The sequence below is a fragment of the Phalacrocorax aristotelis genome, chromosome 1 (assembly GCF_949628215.1).
Source record: "Phalacrocorax aristotelis chromosome 1, bGulAri2.1, whole genome shotgun sequence".
In the NCBI taxonomy this organism is placed as follows: domain Eukaryota; kingdom Metazoa; phylum Chordata; class Aves; order Suliformes; family Phalacrocoracidae; genus Phalacrocorax; species Phalacrocorax aristotelis.
Genome location: NC_134276.1, coordinates 25168863 through 25193422, shown reverse-complemented (window position 1 = coordinate 25193422; position 24560 = coordinate 25168863). Strand labels below are relative to the sequence as shown.

Sequence of the window (24560 nt, the reverse complement as noted above, 5' to 3'; positions counted from 1 at the left end):
GAAAGATGTCTCAGTTCAGTAAGTCCCTTAAGCAGATTTGTAATTTTAAACACTTGAGTAATCCTCATTCAGGACTCCTCAGACATTTACTGAATGGGGACCAGACTGCATAAAGTGCAATTAATTCAAATGCAATCTTACCTCCTTAACAATCAACAAACTTAGACAAACAGATTTTATTTTGCACCTTTGCCCTTTAATGCAATGGACTTTGGAATACGATTAGAAAGAGAGGAAGTTCAGTTTCATGACACTAAGCTCACCATTCATAAACAAACATGAGGAAAAAAGAAAAAAACACTTTAGGAAAAAAGACAATCCAGAAATGCAAGAACTGTAATCCACAGGAACATGTAGAACTAAGGAATGCAAGGCAAGAGCAAATGGACATAAAATTGTTATGAAGTCCAACACATTACTGGAAGAACCCTGTGTTTTCATTCTGGGACTGGGATCATATGGTGGTTTTGTGCAGCAAGAGAACGGAATACATCTAAGATTTAAGAAATCAGGTCTCTTTAAATCATAAAAATGACTGTCGGGTTCCCAGCTATCTATTTTAAAAAATTCTTTGGCTGCCCATCCTCCCCAACAAAAGCTGGAGGACACATGCAACAATGAGACGTTCTCCAGAAACACATCAGTTACTGAACTAACAAATGACAAAATGACATAAATAAGCAAGCAAGCAAGGATGGCTGTCATCACACCCTCATCCTCATGGTACCTAGTACAGCTATCAGTAAACCTTGTAGCCCATGTCTATGGGAACTTCTTGTTACAGTTTTGTTCTGCAATGTCTTAAAGATGGAAGCCAGCAAAAAGAAGATAAATGAAAAAGGAGACTCTTAGGACATGCAGTTAGAAGGGGGAGTGAATTAAAAGTAAGGGAAAAGGGTAACAGAGATGAAACACAGTATAACCCAAATACCCAAAGTATATGGGTTAGCATAAGCTTGCTACAGAGGCACCCAGAATCATACTGAGTTTACACAAGAGGTCAACATGTCTACAAAGATGGAGTTGGTTTTACAGTCTGTTAAGCAATCTTTCTTTCACAGTTATCAAGCAGGAGGGAAGACATATTTGAGAGGCTGTTCATTTTCATCTACAGTGGGAACAAAGCTATCTCCCATCTGAAAAGCCACCAGTAAGAAACATCAGTTCAAAAGAAAACTGTCACATATTATGAAGGCGTCTGGCCAGCAGTGAGCGGGTACCACACAGGGCTTCCCACAATCACCACCCCCTGGTAAAGGGGCGGACATGCCATTGCAGCCACTTCAAACATGACAGCCCCGGGGAAAGGAGAGACAGAGAAAGGGCAGTAAAAAGGGAAGTAACCCTATGTGGGGGAGGGCTGCATAGCTCCTCCATACAGCTGGTAAGAATCATGAAAAACTTCTTTCACACAAGTTTTTACCTTGCTGTATTGACAAAGTATGCAAAGTTAATGGAGTCGCACAAATGTGGTAGGGTATAGGCAAAAGTGTGGTGGCACTGTATAGTAAGGCACCATCTCCATATGTTTGTATCTTTTAGAGCGCAGGCATTTTGAGACAAAGATTTTTGGGGGTTTGTGTTTGCATGATTACTGACATACAAACTACCAGAAACAAATATGCAAAACACTGTTGTTGCTGATTTTTGTATCATTTGTACAACTTACTACAATTCTCTATCATTTCAGTTCTTTCTATACATTGATAAACTGCAACTTTAGGTCCCAAACTGGCAACCACTGATGTGCCTTTTCCGTTTTCTTCGCAGGGTAAATGATTCCCACAAATTTGGTGTGAGTACCCAGCTGAATTAAATTAAGCGGTATGAATTAATTAATGTATTCAATTAAATTCAGGCTGGAAGGAAATGATGTAAACTTTCTGAAGAGGTCTCAGGTACCAGCATTAGCAAGGTGCTAACAGGAGCCTGTATACCACAACTGCAAAGTGGGAAATTATATATAATTTGCCTATGGAAACAAATGGCCCAAACTTTACTATATTATAAATAATGAAGTTGTTCTTTTGTTTCTACATATTATTTTTGCACAAAGATATTAAAAGGACAAATGGCTCAATTTGAAAAATGCTGATACTAGAATTAAGATATTTTAGAATTTGTGAAGACTGTTGAACATATCAAAAATGAACTTAATATGAAGCAGAATTTTCAAAGAAGACCAAAAATATTTCTAATAGAAGACAAAAAATGAAGCTCCTGTCAGAAGTGCAAGCACACGCACACCCACCCACCCACACACACACTGAAGAGGGGGAGGACCACAACAAAACGATGATGTTATTCTAGAATCAAGTTTGCAGAAAGGCATAACATATACTGGCACATCTGAGTTCAAGTAGCATTCTTACCTGAAGTTCCTGGGTAGCAGAGATAACAGATAGAAAAACAAATAGAAAATGTAAAATTACTGTATTAAAGACATCATAGACAAACATTTGCCTACAATTGTAACTAATATTATCACAGAAACTTCAACTCTTCAGCCTAACTTTCACATTTCAAAATAACCATTACTGCCTTTCACATCTTTATGAAATTTCAAACAAGTATATCTTGTGGTCTGGGCATGACACAAGCCTGTTCAAATCATAAGGTTTTTTTAGAAAGGCTATTTGTGCTCTTGCTAGCTTAAGTCTTCTAACACTGTTTCTTTCAGACCTGATGTAAATGATACAGTTTCAGCTCAGTCATTAGAGATGTAGCCTCTTACACCAGGTTTGAATTTGGCTAAAGTATCTATTTATTTAATGCAGTTGTAAGTCAGTCTGGACTAAACCTTGGAATGCAAAGTCTCAGATCCATGGCAATTTAAAAACTGTATTAAGTAAAAGACTACTTTTTCATTTTACTTCACATAAAACTAGAGAAGCTTAGTATCTGTTCTGCAACGAGCTTCAGACAATGAATGTATTGATTAATTTAGGCCTCAGTCTTGAAGTTAGCCACACATATAAAACAAATCTTCGCAGGGTCACAGTCCATGAAGGTAAATGCATTTTGATAGGTATTGTTCTGCACAAGTATATATCATCATGGTTTTAACTGGTGAAGGGAAAGAAGAAATTCTTGAATCTCACTGGACAAAAAGTTATCGCGTGGTATTTAGTCAAAACTGCAGTCCCAAGCCCTTGTAATATCTTGAAAGCATTTAAGACACAGAAATTATTGCAGATGGTATGCTTTTTGACAAACAACCTGGCATTGCTGTTTTATCATTTATCATTGTTTGGAACAATAAAGCTCCTTCATAATACTTGGCTAATGTATTTCAACCATTGATGCCAACTAATTATTTTTTTTTTTGAAGCAAAATCATGGGCAGCTGTAAGCCAAAATGACTAGATTTTGATATAGGGATTCCTGACTTGGAAAATAAGGACTCTGTGACATCTCTTGCCATTCCTTCATCCTTTCTCTTAATTCGGAAAAAAATTAAAATTCAGATGTACATAAATTCACACCTGAGGGGTCTGTTTACTTTAAAATTATTTTACTACTGTAATTCAACTAGGGAGAAAACTGATTATTTCTTCTTGTACACATGTTCTTCTCAGGGCTAAGAGCATTGCCTGAGAGAATTCATATTAACACTGAGTCCAGATTATGACAAGACAATTTATTAAACTATTAGGTTTGCTGAATATCTGCACCTTGAGTACTTCAAAAGAGCTAACAATTTCTGAACTTTTAAATAGCAACAAAATTGTTAGACTTGCTTGGCAATGGATATTCATTTTTGGCTTTTCCCACCCAAATAGAAATAAATACTCCAAGTTTGATATAAGCAAGGTTAAAGGGTGTAGTCCCTGAAAATTCAGCAGTTCTTCAACTTTCTCCCTTCAGCAGTTTCAGCTCAAGATGAGCTGACAGGATTCACCTGTCAAGACTTGATCTAGGCCCTGAGGGTTCTGTCTAACTCCTGCACGAAATGATGAAATCACGGACACCTAAGCAGAGTGGAAGGTACATCTCTCTAAGGGTTAGTGATTTCATCAGCAGTTGCAGGAGTAACAACAGCCCGAAGGCCTGAATTAATGTTTTGGAGGGTTACTCATGAACCAACAGATTTGGAACAATTTCATTTTATGGGTTTTTAATCAGCAAATATATTTTTGTTAACAATTTAGACATTTAAAAATTGTATTTAAAATAAATTCACTTAAAAGTAAATTCACTGAAATGGTACTAGAACAGAGGCTTTATCTTCTAGTAACACTTTTGCAGTGTTTCCTAAAGTAGATTCAGAAAGGAAGGGTGTGGTAGCCTCTTACTGTTATGCTACTGAATTAAACACTAAGTGAACATTATAAATAATCAGAACTTAAAACTAAGTTGTTAGTTATACAATTAAAGTTTTATGTTACAAGAAGAGTATAGTGTTTAGTAGAAAGAACATAAAACTGTTTTAATAGAAAAGCTGTTTCAGAGAAAATATACTGTACCTCCCCATCTTCCAGCTCAACATCTAGGAAATCAAAGTCTCTAAAGACTCTGAATTGTTGTTCACTGTTTGAATCATCCATGTTCTCCTGCTCCCTTGTTCCGTCTTCTGAAGACACCAAACTCGTCTGGTGCTCAATCAGATCCAAATCACCACAGGAAGAAAAAATTACCTACAATTCAAAGGATTTCTCTTGTAACAAACTGTTCCCTCTGGTTGTTGCTTCCTAAAAGCTGTAATTGGTTATTCAGAAGACTGTATTTCCAGTACACACCTAATTCCTTCACTGAGTATTTTTAGAACACTCTTTATTATTTATGTTGGACAGGTGCCTTCAGATTAAACTTGTACAAAGAAACAACTTCATACTGCAGGAACACGTCCAAGAATATTACAGCTACCTCCTAATGGCTGCAGATTGATGTTGCCTGGATGTTTGTATACATTTATAAAAAATCAGAGAACTTCACAAAGAAAATACTGTCAAGGGGATGAGATAGTAAATTCATTTAAAAAAAACCTTCTGGTTAAAAATGATGTTCAAATATACATGAAGATTAGAAAACACAACAAGCTATATTTTTTCCTTTCCTACTAAAAATAATTATATCTGCAATTTAGATGCAAAAATTAAATGGTCTCTGTCCTGCAAAAATGAAGGACCTGTTCACCATAATACAAGTGACATGCATCATACTAAAAAACATTCAGAAATTTTCCTTAGAAAATATTCAATAACTATTTTAAGAGCTTCCTACCCTGGACAATCTATTGCCCATTTCCTGGCACCAGATAATATTAATTTTTAAAGAGTATCATCAGAACTACTATCTAATGGAAAAATCAGACACACATCCCCTCAGTTTTATTTCTGTAATTTAATTTTTTACTTTATAAAGGCTCTAGACTGGTAATACTGGAGGTCATTACTTTCTACCCACTGACATGGCAGAAGTAAAATCTATATCACCATAGATCTCTCACAGCAAAACCATATGTAGCTCTGTAAGTAAATCGTCTTTTAAGTGAGAGGGCCATTCACTCACTGGTCTATATGCTGAGAAATGTAGCATGGGCCAGTACAGATGACAATGATAGTAATGGGACATGAAACTATGCAAATCAGGTCAGGACCTCTGGGAAACAAAGTTCTTCACTTTTAAATTTTAGGACACAATGAAACAAAGAAATGGTCAATAGAAGGCTACTTACTGAAGGGTTTTTACTCAGCCCAACTTCCTGACCACATAGAGAAAGGACATGCACCAGCTTTTCCTTTGTCCTTTTCTAGAAAACAAGGCATTTCTCAAGTGAGCATTTTTTCAACCACCCGTTCTCCTGGTGGCTGGAAACATATATTAACAATTTTTAACTAGGAGGAACCAACAAAAGAATTAGGCATTAAGTGCACAAAGGGTTGCTTTAAGAGCAACTATGCATAAAAGGAAACATAAAAAAAAGCTGTTAATGATTTTGGTGTTTATTATTTTAAAATTAGCCTATTAATTCTAATGAGCATAATAAGGAAACATTGGATCGTGTGCATTACTTCAAAAAAAGAGTTCAGAAGATTAAAATTAAGCATATACATAATTATTTTTTGCAGAACTGGGCCTGAGTCACTGCTATATAATCTGCTATATTTTAAAAAAAGCAATAAATACATTTATTCTGCATGGTTTTATTTTAACTGGCAGATAACCAAAATCAATATGGTAATTAAACATCACTTTTAGGAAAATTGTTCCAATGAATTCTTCTTACCTGATTTCCCACGAAAACAACACTTAGAAAGTTGCACATGCTGTCTATCTGCTGTCCTTGCTACTACCTGAACTCACATGTGTTTCTTAGCTAAATCTGACCTAGAGTTAGAGGTCTTAAAGAGGTGTATTTCCTACAGGTTGAAAGAAAAACACTGGCTGGAGAGAAGAAAGACATAACTCAGTCCACTACTGAGTCCAAGAAAGACATTCAGCACAGTCAGTCAGATGTTGTGCGGCCACTGCCCCAGTCAGCCAGGAGCATTGTGTAGGGAAGAGAGGGCACAAACATTTAAGAACTTAGTGTGCGTTAATTCAGCTGCTCCGAGTGCAACTTGTTAATGAATAATGGGCTACTTTAAAGGAGTTTACCTGAGAGTACTGGGGTCTCTTCCAGCTCACAGGAACAAGCACATTGGAGTTAGATCCTGATGAGGTGGAAGAAGTGCTTCGGGTGACAGCCATTGCCCTGGGTTTACCATCTCGTCCAGAAGAACTCTGCAGCTCGTCATATCGTCTCCCAATAATTGGAGTCTTAAACAAAGAGTAATTATTCACTAGTACTATGCTTCAGGATGAACTTATAATGGGACATATTACTTCAGCTTCAGGAAAAGATTACTCTGAAGATCATAAACAGTGGTAAAACAAAGAGTGCACCAAATTTCATGTAGCTCGGTATGACTGTGAACATTTCAGTAACTATTACCATACCTAGTAGCTAGTGCTTACAAATAGGTAATACTCAAAGCAACTGTCAAACTAGTTTCTAGCATAAGAAGCAGCAAAATACCCAGAAAGCTTATGAAATTTACTTCAAATCCACATTTCTTGCACATGTTTTTAATGATTTTTTCCTAAGAGTGCTGAGCACTCTGGCCCTGTTCCAACACACAGCAAAATGCTTGGATTGATGATAGGGTGCTCAGCATTTTTTAGAACTATATCTACCTGAAACAAGAAGAGGAAACTCTTTATACAAATAGTACAAGATGTCTTTTTATATTCATGTTTCATTTGAACCCAAAGTTTCACTATTATCTATATGAAAAAGTCTATAATGCTGCAAAGTCATGCAGGTTCATAACTATAAAGGGAGTTGCCCATCAAGGTCAATAGGACCATTCAGTTCTATAAAATTAAAAAGCGTACAAGGTTTGCAGGATAGAGTGCTGTAAAAGGACTCAGTCACAAAGAAAGTACTCCCTTAAAGGACATACTTCTATGTTTAACCATTCCAGAGAACATTGGCATCCAAGTATAAACTTCTTGGAGGGGGATTTTATACAGACTATACTTATATATTACAGTTCGCACAATTGTAACATAGCTTTTCCACCAGATAATTTTAAACATAACTAATAATTCCTTCCCCCAAAAAATCTAAGGAAAATCCAGAAAGAGCCCTCCAGCATGGATCATTAAATATGTCACTGTGGATTGAGAAGAATTTAGGAGACTTTCAGTTTTGTAATTTTCCTTTCTTTCCTAGTTTTTCAGCTTTCTTAAGGAGCTACAACACATGTTTTAGAACTACCAAATGACAGAAGTAAGGTTTAAGTAGCAGAATCATAAATAGTACCTCTGAAATATCAAAATGAAACTCTAAAGTCTTCCCTGGTAGCTCCTTGGAGGCACTGTTCCACACTCGATGTATTTCCATTTTTGAAAGATCGCTGTGTTGATAGGATGGTAAAACTAAACTGGCAGAACGAGAAACTACCAACTTCAGGATATTCAAGGCTTCTCGCCAGTGAATGCTCTAGAAATAGGTATATTTAATCAGCAAATGGAAATAAAGATTCACATACATTCAAGATTATTTACATTTTACAGTCATATTTTTTTGCCACATAATAAAACATGGGATTGGAATATTACTATTCTTTCTCTCACTTGGCCGCTGACAAGGTACGTACCTGAAGAATAATTTCAATAGCAGAGACCAAGACTTGACTAAGGTGTCATTGTTAGGGAACTGGTCTGCAACCTGGGAGACCTGAGTGCAAGGCCAGCTTTGCAAAGGATTTAAAATCTCCTACCTGAATGCCTTAATCAATATGAATAAATATAAGGGCCATTACAGAATCCCGTTTAACAGAAAAGCTGATTTGACACAGGCTCTTTACAGCTGTGAATTCCTAGTAGAAATACTTATTCTCAACTTCCCAAGAATTGGGTGCAGAAGTCTCTGAAGGGAAGTGCTTATGCCACACCTCCCTCATGCTAATAAGTAAAAAGAGTAGTCGGTCAGGCTTTGCCTGGTATTAAGCTTGCTCCCCATGTAGTGTAGCTGCAGCCTAACCCTTTCCACCCAGTGAACACACAGCTGGGCATCTGGGGACATGCAGTCTATCAGGCATCAGGATGTTACAAACTAGATACCACACTGGACAGTCACAGTCCCCCCCTACTAATCTAGTTTTAAATTCTTACAAAGAATATCAACTTATGATAGTAAATACTGTTAAGTTTCTATGTTAATATAAAGAAGATACGGTATTTACCTGAATATATTTTTCAATGGTTTTTAGCACTTCTATGTTAAACTGTTTCACAGGAATAGCTGACAGGTCCATATAACTAAGAAGACTGTAGATCATCTGCAAGAGGGACTGTTGCATACTGGGAAGGCCCTTTTCTAGTAGCTGTTAAAAAAAAAAAGTGAAAATAACTACATTTTCAGACATTTCTTCTTATGGAAAATGCTATGAGTTTCATGAATCCCATTTGTCCCGTTAATCTCTCTTCACACACTAATTTTGCAATGCCATTTTACAGTCATTTTACAAGTGATGATGATACAAGTGCAAAATAAAAAAGGGCTTTAAGTTGGGAGCCAAATGGTAGCCAGTTCATACATTTTATATATGCCTGCCCTAACTTATTCAGAAAACGCATTCAGCAGTTGAGTAAATTGGCAGGTAAAATTTACATTGTAATTGTGGAAGCACATCTAATGAAAACAGGGGAGTATCTTTTTATTTCTACCTTTGCTGAAAGTCAGTGAGAAAAAAGAAAACATGCTTAAGAAACAAAACTACTACTATTCAGACATCAATATATATTTATCCAAATATACTTCACTGCCAGTGCTCGCTGGCTGTAACTGCCAAGGAAACATTTTCTGTTAAGGAGGAGGTGGAGTCCCTGGGCTCTCTTATTCTAGAGGCTAATACAAAAACAGGCTTGATCTAAATCCCGGAATTTTGGAACACCTGTGTGCAAATCCCAGTATACCACAGTGAACCTTGGAAATGCAACTGTGCTCTTATATATACATGACTAATTCAGGAGGCATACAGACAAATATGCTATGTTTGCACATGTGTATGAAATATCTCAGCTGAAAATTTCCTGGAAGGTAGCACATTCTTTCACTGGTGACAGATCCTGTCCCACCCCACAGATTTCAGAGGCAATCAAATGTTATTGCTGGAGGTTACCAGAGGCTCAAGACTAGACTCTATCCTTCCGTTGAGGCTGAAAAAAGTTCTTATAACACTGGTTACTAGAGGTATTAGGATCTAGGAAACAATTATTTATAAAAATTCTATGCTGCCTCATGTCTTCCTTCAGAGAAAAATTTCAGCTGTTATCCAAGTGGAGTCTAGTAATTTATTAGATGCCCTTGCTGGCCTGAATGACAGGACTCCTCTTTTCACTTAATGAGAAGGCTTCATGCCAACCAAAATGGAATGATCAGTTAGGACACACACATATCTCATTCCTGCTAAATATCTTCTGATTTCTTTCATCAGTGAAAGTGAGTAATAATTAGTGATTCATAAAACAAAGCAGGCAAATTCCATTAACAGCACAAACTCACTATGCTTCATTCCTCTCGGAAAGCAAGCATGAATTTTTAAATCAAAGGTACTACATGGTAGCCTGCCCATGGATACCTTTACTGAGAGATAAAACTTCTTAGCAATTCTTCTTCAGAACAGAGTTATAGACTTTTTCTTGCCTTCCATTAGGATCTTGCAATGGAAAGTTTGATTCCTTCCTTATAAACAGTTTGTATGATCCAGCACATCAGCCAGTATACCATTTCAGTGTAGGAAGAAGAAACTATCTGGATGAGAGAAAGAATTTTTTTTTGTTCTCTGACAGAGGTGACTGCATCAGATAGTCACTTTTGTGATAGGAAAAAGAATTCTTGGGAAACAATGGGAATTTTGTCTCTTGCTGGTTAGAAAGCATGTTATAAATCACAAATTTGTAACAAGAAAGATTATTTCACTTCAAAAAAAAGAACGGCAACTTTAAAATGCATTTTGCTGACAGAAGTAACAAAAATAGCAGCAAGATGGAGTTGTGGTAACACATTGTTTGGACCAGTGAGTTCCAGGACAAAGAGTGTCCACTGTATTTGTAAGAAGAAATCAGAACTGTTCTCGGACTTTTTTTTTTTTTTTTGACTCTGGTCCATATGAACTGTTTTAAAGAATTGTGCATTCCTCTCCTGTTAGCGTGTGGTAACTATCCAGGTCTTATCTGGATTTAGGGATCCACACTCAGTTAGCCACATTTGTCCTTTTCTTGAAGCAGCAACTAACCTAGAGCTAAGTGGAGAGCAGAACCTTCTCCTTCAAGGGCTGCCTTGCCTGGGCTGGCTGTTGCTGGTTGATGTGGCTGCTGGTGTGCTACCACAGGAGACCGTTCCCTTTGCCCCTCCAAATCTGGCAGCAGGTGAGAAGAGATGCTTAGCTCTCAGGCTACGTTAGTTATTTGGACAAATGCTTTCTGTGTCCACTGAGGAAATAAAGAAGGCATTTCACAAGCCATGTCTGATAGACAAGTCGTTAGAGGGATAATGCCTGATCTTGGACATGCTTCCCCTTGCAACACAGATGTTTTAATCTCTAGTGTTTCCTTGGTTTTGAACAGGTTATGAAAGCTGATGCTTCTATCACAAGCAATCCTCTGTCTAAAAGGATGGAGGAGGAAACACCTACCATGAGCACATTACTATCCACTATGTGGTTTCTTATCCCTTCTGTATTAATAGCACTAGCTATTTAAGTCCAAGCATGACTCTGGACTTAATGAATCACTAGTTTAACATGTGACCCATGTCAATTCAGATACACTCCTAGAATGATTGTGCTCTTATGATACAAGGTTGATTTTTAAAAAATAATATGCAAAATTCTATCATAAAATCCAATTAAGCTTTCAGTAATGTGTTTGTATGCTGATTTTGGTAGTGGATGTTCAAAGTTCTACTGCACTATTAAATAGTGATTTTTCCTCATCTGTTGACTGAGATCCCCAAGTATTTTTCTAAAAGAAATTATCATTTTTCATGGATGGAGTTGTAATATGTAGAACTCAGTAAAAAGCACTGCTTGTCACTGTAAGGTTTGGATAAGAACACAACTGAAATGACTTATTTTATGCCAGGATCACACCCCTAGCTGGCAAGCAATTACCTGCCATCAAATAGGTTAAATGCAAATGTTTGTCTGACTGGCAATAAGTTGAAGCTTTTATCTTCTGCTGAGAGCATTTGTTCTCATAGTCTTAGTAACTTGCAATACAGATTTCCTTTGTTATTCTTAAGCACTGCATGTCTCTCAGTATCCCTCAGGCCCAAGCACTGGGGACTGAGCCAGGATTGTTAAAGCACTAGGCTCCATAACCAATGGCTATAATGCTCAGCTGTGGATTGCCAGTGGGGCTGTTAACCCATTTGGTTTTACCTATTGACAGTATATCCCACAGCCAGCTTACAGGAGACAGCAGCACCTTGTTTCTCCTGGTCTAGGGATTAACTAAGAAGAAAAGGGGAAACTTATTGTGAATGCTGGAAAAATCTTTTTCATGGCCACAGCAGGCTGAACAAAATGGTTTCTTGTCTCTTGCTCCTCCTCCCTACTGGCAGCTACCCTATGCCCATACAAATATTTCCAGACATGACTCAACAGAGTTGCAGTCAATGTAAATAGAGAAAGGAAGTCATCCTTACTATGCCATCCTGAGATGATGGTGCTATGTGAGGAATGCGCCTTAATTATGGTCAGAAACCTGCCTGAGTTACTGTTAATATAGTAGCGTGATGCCAGTCTACAGCAAGGGGCAAGTGCAAAGAAAGAGTCTCCAAATGCATGACTAAGCCCGTTTTGAGGGGAGTGAGGTCATGTGCAATGGCCTTTCTGGAGGTGCTGCAGCACTAGTAACTGTACATAGAGCACTGAAGGGAAAACAGAGGGGCAAACACTTTCCTAAGGCTGGGAAAGCAAAGGAGAAACAGTTTAAACCTCAATTTTTACAGCGTTTGTATATTAGGAATACCAGTTTCTGCTGTGAAGGAGACACGACTTTGGAGAATCCTGTCATTATGTTTGAAGAGCTGATAGTTCTTCAGAGTCTTTGAGTTTGAAAGCAGACTGAAAAAGCTCAGGGTCCTGTTTTAATCTCCTACTGGAGAGTCATGGCTTTCACCATCAGTCAAGATCTGATATGATTATTTGCTTAGAGCTTCCATGTGCAAGCAAGGTGAGGAATTGCAGCCTGAGGCAGCAGGGCCGACTTTGCTGTGAAGTCTGACTGAGTGTGGGAGCAAGCCTGGCCTCTCAGGCTCTTGAAAGTCTGTGGACAGCCAGTATCAGAGATGCCTGTGGAGTTTCTACAGATCCTCTGTCAGAGGGAAGAAAGAATCTGCTCCAAAACCTAACGCTGCTCTAAAGAAACTCGTGAATTTATGTCATGAATACAGAACTGCTTTCTCCCTGGATGAGAGGGGAGACTGAAGGCATCTCATTAAGCATAGAAGTGAAGGGATAAATCTGAGAACTCTGCAAGAAAATGGTGTCCTGATACTGATCTGACAGAGGAGGCAGAAGATCAAGTGACCTTAAGCTGAAGAGCAGAACTGAGTCTTGGATCCCCAGTAACAACACTGCATCGGCTCTATACTCCATGTGTGAGAAAAGTTAGGAGTGAGCCAGCACAGGGGAAAACCTGGGCAGCAAGATGATCACATTCAGTGTTAGAGGCATGCACACAGATTTGTATCAAGAACCAGATCCTTATACAGCAGATAGGTATCTTATTTATGCTGCTAAACCCTTTCTGGTATTAGTCCTTCTCTTATTTTCCTTAGTGGGTTCTAAATAAATGTGGTCCAGTTACTCTCTCTTTCACAGTGGAAAATCTGACTGGCTGATGAGTGAAGCTGCTTTAAGATGTGTCAGCCCTGCAGACCTTTGCTGGCTTTTGTTTTAGTGTTCAAGATTGATTATAGTAATTCCCTTTCTGCTAATTTCTGCTTTTTACTCTTAGTTATAAACAACAGCTACAGAGAACCCCCAACAATCTGCAGGCAGACCTCAGCTCTTTGGGTTGTTAGACAACAGGAGAGGCAAAACGGTAAAAAATCTTTGAAAACTTACCTCAGCCAAATACGTAACCATACTCAAAGTAATATCAGCAAATGCTTCATGAAGGTAACGGCAAACCACATTTACCCAGGTAGCACAGTCCCTTGTATAGCTATGTGTTTTATAAAGGGTCATGACATGTGCAAGATTTGATAGCTTGGGGTTCTTCTCCTCCAAACAAACCTAATTAAATATAAATGTCAAGACACATTAAGAACAAGGCAACTGCATTTACAGGGTTTGAGGATGTACAAAACAGTAAATAACTTTGATACCTGAGCAATCCTTTCGGCTATATCTTTACAAAACTGGTTTGGGCTGTCAAAATGCTGAATTAAATGGGGCAGGAGACACAAAACATTCAGTGGAAATCCTAGAACAGGAAAATACAGAACAAAATGTGTATTTTGGACAGAAAGAGCCACAGTGATCTTCAAATTGGTGTTGTGGGGGGGGTCATGGTTTCAATATTACATTAGCTGTAAACTCACACAGACTCTGTCAAGTTGTTCACACCACTGGCCATGCCACATTTGTATTAAATGGGCCTTAATTTGAAAAGCCAGTATATCATCTAGGCAATGGTACTGTTATAAAGCATGCACCTATTCCTGCAAACAATACTGTACAAAAAGGTATTTACAGGATAGAATAGATCACAAAAGTGTATTTATTCCTGTCAGAGAGTATGTTTATCTTTTCCACTTAATAGGCTTATTGAGAGTCTTAACTGGTGGCATTTTCATTACTGCTGCTAAAACACAAGAAGAAATTTGCTGACTATTGATAAATGAGCAACTGTTTTGGTCAGGCTGCCAGGCACAGCTTCCATTGTTTTTTACTGTTCAAGTTAATAATAATAACAATGAATCAAAATTCTGATAGAACTGGTCAGGTGAGATGACTGAAATGGTGTTTTTGAAGCTAGGAGACCGCTCCTCTGCCAAGTGCCAGCCACTGTCATTAGTGTAAGGCCTTTGTCTGGAGCTGGGTTTCAGCTCTTCTGCACCAACTCATAGTTCAAGGTAGCTGATGAACTACAGACAGTAACTGTAACCGGGAGCTGTAACAAAAGCTGCTCCCATTCAGGGGAGCTCAGAGCTCAGAAGTCAAGAAATTGTATCCAGCCACAATCTGGTTTTCTAAAAGAAAGAATGTGATCTATGAAAATATCTTCGTAACCATTCATTCCCTCTCGTTCTATGCAGTTAAACAAGTTGCCTAAGCTAGAACTGCAATTTCCCTAGGTTTCCCCTATACTCAGGGAAAATAAAAAGATACCTCCAGATGGTATCATCACAGCCCAAGTGTGAATTGTCCAATCAAAGTCTGGAACACAGGCACCACACAGGTGCTTTAGAGATGGGCAGGCTGTTCATAGCATTCATCCCCTTAGACACTCTGTATCTAAGCATGTTATGACTTGGCTGTGAAGCCTGCACAATTGCCTTAATATTTGTGTTTCTGAATGTGTCAGAGGAGTAAATATCTGGAACAATACAGACACTCTCTTCAAGAAATATAATTAAGAAGTGGTCACAATCTCAACTAAATAACTGGGAAATTCAAAATGTTACCATATTTCCTTATAACCCTCTCTCCTTACTGACTGATGTGCTACTGTAATTTATCTAAAAAGTGTACGAGAGTTTTCCATATTTGTATTTCTAGGAAAAATCCCATGAAGCACTGATTTAAAATAAAATAATTTGCAATATTCTGAAGTGGAAAAAATAGGCAAAATAGGTTCTAGAAAATTTCACAATAGCTCCTTACTTATGTTTATTTTGTTAGCACTCAGAAACTTTATATGCTGCCGAGCACTAAAAATGAAATGTGAAATAATACATGACTGCTTTCATCCAAAACCTTATTACACAATAGATTGACTTTTCAGAAATATACTGCTATGAAATTTTCAAGAAGCCCACCCAACTCAAAGCAAAAGTACATTACACTATATTAGAAGAGAAAGAAAAAAAATGCCATTTTTGGTTTTGTGCAGATAGCCTAATTCTGCCATCAAATGTCAAAGCAGCAGGGACTGAAGAGAGGAAAGTATACTGGTTTTACCTATAGCTTGAGAGGAATCCACCATGGATATTCGAGACACTGGTGTCAGCAAACTAAAAAGCTGTAGCGTGAGATCAGTGGTGGTAAGGGAGGTGAATCCTTTCAGGAGTAGCTGCTGAAGCCCTGAGAAGTCTGCCCACTTCAGCTGCCCTTGCAACTTCTCTAACTTCTCCCGGTTTTCAGCTTTATCTAGTGGCAAATGAGCCAGAAGTTTATTCAGTAACCGCAATGCCATTAGATACTCAAACTCAAAATCTGATTCCATCAAAGCCACAGCAACCCAGAAGATGGTGGCCAGTAGGTTGGTTGGATTGTTAATATGGGATGGGTCAGTGAGACTGTCCTTTAGAGAAGATGAACTTCTGGTTTTAGAGGACAGGCCTTGTTGGGTGCATGCCTGAATTCTGTCTAGCGTGGCGCTGCGTGGTGGGTCTGAGGACTTGTCCGCATCTCCAAACTTTTTGGGTACAGAGAAGCTCCTCTGGTGCCTGCTTCGTTCAGCAGTGGCTGTGTTGCCGCTTGCAGGATTCACATTCAGCTGTCCCGTGCTCTTCCGGTTTGCAGTCAGTTTGGTGCTTGATGTTAAATCTGGTGAAGATGAGCTGAACCCAAAATATATAACATACATTGCAATGTGTGAATGCACAGCTTGAAACTTGTACATATTGGATGCAAGTTAAGCATTTATCAAACTGTAAATAAATATTTAAATAGGAAAAGTAAAACCCCACACTGTCTCTTGCAGCCTGTCTTTTTTTTTCAGAAGTGCCCACAGACCTGACTGAGGTGAGGTTCACGTGGCATTGCACCAAACCAGAGCAGTATAGCCTACAGCCTAGATAGGAAGAAGGACATGGTGACAACAGATACAGAGCTGTGAAGTGTCTTATGCAAATGCCCATATAATGGGGCAGTGTTAGAACTGAAAACAATTTTGGTCTTTAAAATGCCCTCATCAGTAGAGAAAACCCCAAACTTGGCACAGCTGGCAGGCAAAATGCACAATGGCTTATTGGCTAACATGAGAACTGTGGGCAGAAAAACCAATGTATCTGAACTGCGAATATGCCACATTATCCTCAAGAAACCTGTCATGTGGCTGCCTAAGTTCTTGCTAGTACAGGTCCTTCAGCAACCTTATTGTCATTACATCGTCTCCTGCCTGTATCCTAAGACCTCTTCAAGATGGTTTACAGAAAGCAGAGGTGTTTCAATTTCAGGGACTGATGCTTCCTCATGGACTATCATGTGATGATCCAGACAATCCCTATCAACTACTTGTTCAGATGAAGATACTATGTTGATACATGCGAGGGAAGTTTGTTCTGGAGAACAGCTAATTCTTGACACTCTGGCCCATTCCTACTCCATATACTATGAGTTCCTACTGTCTATAATATTTGAAGAGGATCTTATGGAATCAGTAATGTCAGTGTAAACAATATTGCATCCCACTGCTTTCTGGAGTGTTTCTTATTTTCTGCTCCATCTTGCTCTTTCCTGAAATGTGCACTGTAAGAAGATAAATAGCCCTTCGTTTAGAAAGTAGAGGCTGTATTTCCCCACCTCTACTCTGTCACAAGGAAACGCTTGTGTTCTGCCATTGCAGTGTAATACATAGCACCCTGCCTACTAGCTTCAGAAGTGACAGCCCTTGTATTTTTGTTCTGCATGTAAAAGCACAGACAATTTTCAAACACATTCCCTATTCTGTGGTTGCTATTAGGAGTCAGACAGACATTAATCTCTCTCAGTACTCTCAACAGCTGTGTTACGGAAGGAACCTGCCATTTCCTTCCATGTACAAAGGTCTACTTTAAGGCCAAGAGTTTCACAAAGATGGTCTACATGTCTTGCAAAATCCATGAGTTATGTACACATGGGGACAAATTCTCCCTAGTTTTACTGATAACAAACCATGATCATTTACTTCTTGGGGAATACTTCATCTGAGAATGACAGGTTGCATGAAACCAATATTCCAAAAAAACCCGCTTCTTCCCAGATATGTTTTCAGTATATGGTACAAAGGTGAAAAAAATACAATATTTTTAAAGGATGTTAAAGTAAGTTATGGCAAGTGGCAGCAAGGCAGAATTTACAATGCATTGTAATACTCCATTAGTTCTATTAGTTACTTGAACTATTGCAAAATTTGGTTGAGATGTGTTCTTAGTCTAGTTCTCTGAAGGTTACAGATGAGATCAGTCTTATCAAAATAACTTTATGCTGTCAGACTGCAGGACTGCACACTTCATATCATGAGACATTGAAAAAAAAAAAGATATGGTTAGGAGAACAGGCTCTTACCGTGATAACACTGTCAAAAGATCACTGTTCTTCAAACAGTCAGACAGATTATCCACAGCGGCTTCCAAAGTAAGTAGTGCCTCCATCACATACCCCTATCAAGGCACAAGGTTAACCATTTCAACAAAGACATTCAAAATAGTGAACAAAATAGTGAAAAAAAACCCACTTCAGTTCATAAAAGGAATAGGCACATAATGAAATCCTGTAATTTCTCCTGAAAAAATAACAACATTCACATCAATGCCACTGCCCTGAACGTTAAAATGTCACTACAGATGTGTTTTATTTTGTGCCTCCGAACGATCTATGAGGGCATGCAAGGAGGGCACGTATCTCATCAGGGGATTGGTAATGGCATACAGAACCTCTGACTGCAGGTCACTGGTTTAAATTCTGCACAAGCAGTTGTGACAGAATATTACTGTCATCTTGTGGCAGTTTCATTACCTAAGTAAAATATGGAGGTGATGTCAGTTTGTTTCTTATGAAGAGCTAGTAGCTCTCTTTATTAGATCTTGAATCTCGTAATAAGTAGTGTCTGATTGTAAAATTTCAGGTGAGAACAGTCTGTTTAGCTAAACCAAGTAAACATCATAGTTCACTAAGAGAGAACTGGATCAAATTAGGTCAGTGTAAATTTTGTATTGTTACTGATGGTGTAGATTTCTTTATTCCAAAAGATGTTAACATTTGAGAAATGAGGTGGTGTCTACTCATGATGTCAGGTTACATCAGCCAATAGGATGATGAGTTCCTTAGGCACAAATTAATCATGTAAAAAGGGAAAAAATGGTCATCATTAAGGTTTCATTTTGAGTGATATATACTAGATGTTTTCTAGTTGTTCTCTTTAGAGCTACATAAGATTGTAACAGCCTGATGAAGGCTTTGATAAGGTACATATGGATTCAGTAAACAGAGAGGTAACCTCTTCTAAGGCCATATTCTACTTGGCATCACTTGACTCCAGAACATCTTGTTAAAATAGTAATTTTAAAGTAAGTATACATTAAATCAACAGTACTAAGAAGCATTATGTACACATGCAAACCTGAATCTCATCTCCGTGCTCTCCAATAACTTCCACCAATCTTGACAGGAGGTCAGACAATGCATGTGCAGAAAGGGGCTGCTTTAGGGCCCTGAATATCTGGAAAGAGCGACCTGCGTAATGTCTTGAAGAGCTTGAAAGAGCTGTTTGCAAAGCAACTTCACTTAGATGCTGCTCCAAATGAAAACCTAAGCAAAAGAATAGTGTGTCAGCTTTGTTTTGTTTTTTTTTTAATGACAGATTTTACTGTGGGTTATAAAAAGGCTGAACCAATTCTGTGGGGAGTATATGCCCTGTAGTGTATCCTACAAACCCTGTAAGAAATGGAGATGCAGGAACGTCTGCGTTTGGGAGAATTTCCCGCTGTTTACATTTATTTCACGCAGAACATGAGAAAATAAACTGTAAAATGAAAATTCTGAGTCTGCAAGTGTGTGTCAGCAAACCTATGAAGTTCTTAATCTGATATAATTTTTTTTACAATTCCTGGACAAATTTTCAGTCCATCCACTATTCTTTCTGGCAGCAACACAGTAACTTCTGAACACTCCCAGACCTAAAGCCAAGCTGAATTAGGCATCTTTCTATTAGCTTCAGAAGGCTTTGGAAAAGACCTTAAATATAAATATTGATGCTGCATTCTGCTTTGATCTTGGAAGATATTTAATTTGTGACTGTATTGGTTTTGAAAATACAATCAGTACATTTCCTAAGCTCTAAAAATATAATAAATTGAAACTAAACTTCAATTGCCAGAAGAAATTTAACAAAGTACATTTACTTAGTAACTGCGATGTATTTTACCAAGAGGACATAGAGGAGCTTTTATCGGGTAGCTTTTATCAACCAAAAGGCTTTCTACCAACAGCTTTGAAGAAATGTTCAATTTAACATTCATCCACAGTCCAATATGACATGATTTTATTAAAGCAGTTCTTTCATATGTCATGCATCCTTGTTAAGACATAAAATATGTCACGCTTCTGCATAAGCACATCTATTACGTCACAGGATAAATTTTCAGTGTGACCTTGAGGGAATATGCTTTTAGTTATGAAAGGAAAAACATTTACTACCTGACTTGGAGTCTTTAAACACAGATACAACATGACGCAGAAAATTAGTAAGCTGTTCAGCACTCTTGGTGTTCTGATTTTTGGGTGTAATATCTTCATGGCACCAAAGTGGACCAAATGCCCTTAAAGAAGTACATAAAAAAAGTGCAAAATTTCTTTGAGTTATCTGAAATAAATGTAATCAGTTGAAATATATAAACTGTAAAGGCAATTAGGTATTTCCAGGGCCATAGCCTGGAAAACACGCAACTGAGCAGAATTTTATGAACAAAATACAAGTAAATGAATATTCCTACACTGTATTTTACAAAATGTCTCTTTTAAAATACAAGTTATACCACTTAGAAAGCAGCATAAAGAAATGCCTGCTTTTTAATTTAACATTGTGCCTAGGATCTGCTGGCTGTAGGCAGTAGCTAATACTAGTTTCACCATGGCCTTTCACCATGCCCTCTATACTTCCTATCTGATTTTATAATAAAACTGTCTTCTTCTATCAGTTCATTGTTGAACATAATACTACAAGTCAATTAAACATTTTATTGCTGCCAGACAAGATTTTTTTCTGTTGTTCCTGACACTGTAGTGCTTTTAAGTACCTACCTACTTTGAAAAGTATCAAAAAAAAGAGGAATAGGAGTCTGTAATTACTATAAAAACAGAGGTAATTTTCCTTTGAGTCTTTTAAGGTGCTACAGATAATTGTAGAGAAGACATGAAAGTATGTGTTTGAAGTATGAATGTATCCTCTGCTTATCTCCATTACCTGGTTGTCAGAAACTCAATTAATTTGTTTGCTTTCTCATCTGTTTCAGCAGCAGTGTCCATGTCCTCAACCTCTTGTGTAATCTGTGGGAGATTTCCACTGCTGCCTCCCAGACTGATACTGGAGGAGGTGGAGCTGGAGCTCAACCCAGAGTCTGGCACTGGAGATGACTGGTATTCCCGCAGAAAGTCAAAGCCACCTGCCAGCAGAAAGGGAGGAGATAAAGACGGAATGCACTGTTGGGCCAGCATTACAGATTAAAGTGTCTGCTGAGCAGCTCTTTTCAGTGTCAGCAGAAGAAACCTTCTACTGGGAAACACAGGGGAAACCTGCAGAACACAACAACCTTCAGACAACAATGGGAGTGAAAATGGCACTCTGTTTCTAAATGTGCAGAACCCAATATAAAATGAAAAATACCAAAGTCAAGATATTTTCTTCCACTGCACGAGGACTACTGTACTCGAAAAGTAAATGTTTCAAGGCATTTTACAATCAGAACTATGTCTTTCTGTAAAGTGAATTTTGAAGTTGGCTAAGTGCATGCAAAGTTCAGCTCACTCCTCTGAGCTAGTCTGATGAGGAAATAAACCTCTGGAGGGTGGAATTTTCAGGACAATGATGTTGTCCTAATTTTACAAATGTAATGGAAATGGAGACACAAACATTTAAGGCTTCTGTTCAACGCCTTTAGTAACTGCAAACACTGGACTACTCATACTAAATATTTTCAGCATTAAGGTTAAGCATCTGAGTAAGAATTCTGCTACATCAAAAGCTTGCCACACAACTTCAGAGCTGGAACTAGAAACTAAGTCCTGTCTTAAAGTTACACTGCTAGTCATCTTAGGCTGTATCTACAACAGAAAAACTGGCCTTGCAAGAAGACTGGGAGCAGGAGTGGCCTCTCTACTGACAAAATCCATTGCAGGTCAGGAGACTCTTAATTCAGTTGCCTGACATTATGTGGAACGAGCCTGAGTGGAAGTATTTTCAGTTAGGATTCTTTGCTATAGCTATTGACCCACACTCTTGCTCTTTATATTAGCTGATAAAAAAAGAATCCAAATGTAAAGTTTTGATAGCTTCTTGGACTTAGGAGGCCCAGACACAGGGTACCAATTATGTTTTTCAGAGACAGAAATGAAAACAGTTTTTCATTTTGGCAGAAAAGCAGAAATATAATTTTAATATAAGACATTTATTCTGTAGTTAATAATTCATGGACATGCATTAGAAAAGAGATCTACACAACTCAAGATGGAAAATTCACATGTGAGGTAATTTTGCACTGACTTTATTCAGAATGAAACCTAAAAATGCCAAATTAATTCACTGATCTGAAATACATATCCCTTTTCATTACTTTGAAATATTTTTTGTATCTCATTAAAAAAAATTATCAAGAAATATTCTGTAAAAAGCCAAACTATTTATTGCTTTTGGTTCTGTTCCTAAGGAACCACAGAAATGCCATTAATTTGATTATCTCTCCTTTTCATTTCTCAGTGTATGATAAAGTTCCTCACCCTCTCCCTAACAACTGATCCTACCTCCACAAATCTACACTGGCTCTGTGATTCCTTCATATCTCAACAGTATGCTTGCTTTTAGTAATATTACATTATAATAGTAAATCTAACTAGCTGCTTTCTACAAACTGTTCCCAACCAACACCTTAAAAACAGGTAAATTGCTAAAAGTTAACAGAACACCCATCTCAGCAGAGGTCTGAAGTAAACCTCCTAATGCAGAAATAGATTTAAGGGCAGAAATGAAGTGCATCTGTGATATATAGGAGGGTGTATATCATGTGAAATGTAACTTAATGGAAAACCTGAGCTGCATGTTCTTGCTGCTCTTCCTGTGTTGGAATTACTTATTAATTTCTTTTGAAGGTTGAGGAGTGATTGTCCTCATTTAAAGCAGCCCTGGCTCCCTGAGGGGGAAGGTAGGAAGTTATTAGCCATATTAATGTTTAAAATTCTACATTATGTATTTTGCCTTACATCAGATAGCTTTCTCACTATCATGAAAAGTTACCTAATAATAATTCGTGTGCATCTCCAGAGTAGTTCACATGTAATTAATATTAATGGGAACTGTTCATATTTGCCACTTTATCACTTTAATTTATCAAAACCGTTAGACATTAGGAAAGTAACCTTGACAACGTACTTTCAAAAACCTCACAGTATAAGGCAATGTTCCTTTCTTCTTTTGCTTTATTACCTGTATAGAGATATTCAGGTAAGTATGCTGGTTGCACTGTCAGAGTCTTGGTCTCATTCATCTCTCTGGTCTGAAGAAGCACTGATGCAATGGCTTGATAGTTGCTATTGCAAGATAATGCAATCAAAAGGTGAAGCAGTAACTTTTTACTGTGTTCAAAGACCTCAGGGCGGTAATGGTCGAGACCTAAAAGAAAAGGTTACAGCAATCACTGAATATGAAGTAATAATAAACAAGTTCACATTCCAGAAATAGCGAAAATTCCCAGGCAGTCCACGGCAACAGTGCAAACAAACAAAAGATGCAGTACTTCCCGACACAGTTACTAGTGTTTTTACTTCAAATGTATGTGTATATTTAGTTTCCAGACTGAAGTCCCATACAGGAGATACAAAACAATGAGGGGCAATACAACCGGATGCATTCTGTCTCACTGCAGTGTTAATTTGACAGGGTTGGAAAACCTCTAAAGATGAGAAATTCTTGGTGGTGGTTGTAATTACATTGCTTAACTCAGTACCTGGCTTCTTGCACAGACATGTTTTACAATAACTGCAAACTGTAAGAGGTAGATATTGATTTACTGAGAAAGGAACTGACAGACAAAATCCCTTGAAAAAGAACTTCAGCTACCAGTGAGTAGCATGAGAAATTAGGCACTAGCTCAGGGTGCAGAACTGAAACTGAAGGTCTAGCACTGAATGACTCTGATCTGGTTGGCACTACTGCTGTTTGTAAGATTTTAACACAACCTCAATAAATCACAAATATAAAGGAAGCAGATGTCGGTAAAATAAACTGCACTCTGTGGTAGTAATCTCTATTCAGTTCTCTTTCAGTATCTTCCAGGATATTCACAAATACTTTCTTCTGTTTAGGGGCAGTTTCAGTGCTGAAAATTTAAATTGTTTTCGTCAGCTCCTCTCTTCTCAGGATATATTCCTCCTTAAAACCAGCTCCTTCATTACTCTAAGTGGCAGCAGCCAACTGGTCTTTCAAGTCAGGTGTTTTCCAGTATTCCAGTCACACTGGTTCTTGTCTGGCCTGCAAAAATGGAGTTGCTTGTACTGCCATAGTCTGAAGAATGTGTCTTTGGCTCCTATGGGGTAGGTCTTTGGAGGTCCTGTGATTCTCGGTCTTACTCATCTGCCCATAGCCTCCTCCAAAAGTACCATGATCAACATCTTTTTCAGCTTCTTCAGGTTTCTGCTCCTACTCTCCTTTCTCCATTTCCTTCCATCTGCCAGGAGATAATGAACCTATCCTACTCTGTTCTAACATACACTGAAAAGGATATAAAAAGTTCTTTTAGTTGAAAATAAATTCTATATTGGCAGCACTTGTGACTGAAATCCTGTTAAACCCTAGGGCTTTATGAAAGTATTGACATAGATATGCTAAATATGAAGTGAGAAGGACACTTCAGTCTTTGT

At 38.0% G+C, this 24560-nt stretch overlaps 1 protein-coding gene across 3 annotated transcripts in view; it reads right to left on the bottom strand.

Moving 5' to 3' along the window:
• Window positions 1–24560, bottom strand: part of FRY (FRY microtubule binding protein) — a 199589-nt gene that overhangs the window by 28808 nt on the left and 146221 nt on the right. For all 3 annotated transcript variants that reach the window (XM_075084765.1, XM_075084750.1, XM_075084760.1), the window contains exons 39-51: window positions 23128–23313; window positions 20896–21094; window positions 20130–20251; window positions 19054–19241; window positions 18000–18094; window positions 15690–16291; window positions 13892–13989; window positions 13629–13799; window positions 8736–8876; window positions 7811–7990; window positions 6601–6762; window positions 5678–5752; window positions 4467–4637 (exon numbers count right to left, since the gene is read on the bottom strand). In XM_075084765.1, coding sequence (XP_074940866.1) covers window positions 4467–4637; window positions 5678–5752; window positions 6601–6762; window positions 7811–7990; window positions 8736–8876; window positions 13629–13799; window positions 13892–13989; window positions 15690–16291; window positions 18000–18094; window positions 19054–19241; window positions 20130–20251; window positions 20896–21094; window positions 23128–23313 — 2390 coding nt within the window. The remainder of the gene's footprint in view (window positions 1–4466; window positions 4638–5677; window positions 5753–6600; window positions 6763–7810; window positions 7991–8735; window positions 8877–13628; window positions 13800–13891; window positions 13990–15689; window positions 16292–17999; window positions 18095–19053; window positions 19242–20129; window positions 20252–20895; window positions 21095–23127; window positions 23314–24560) is intronic.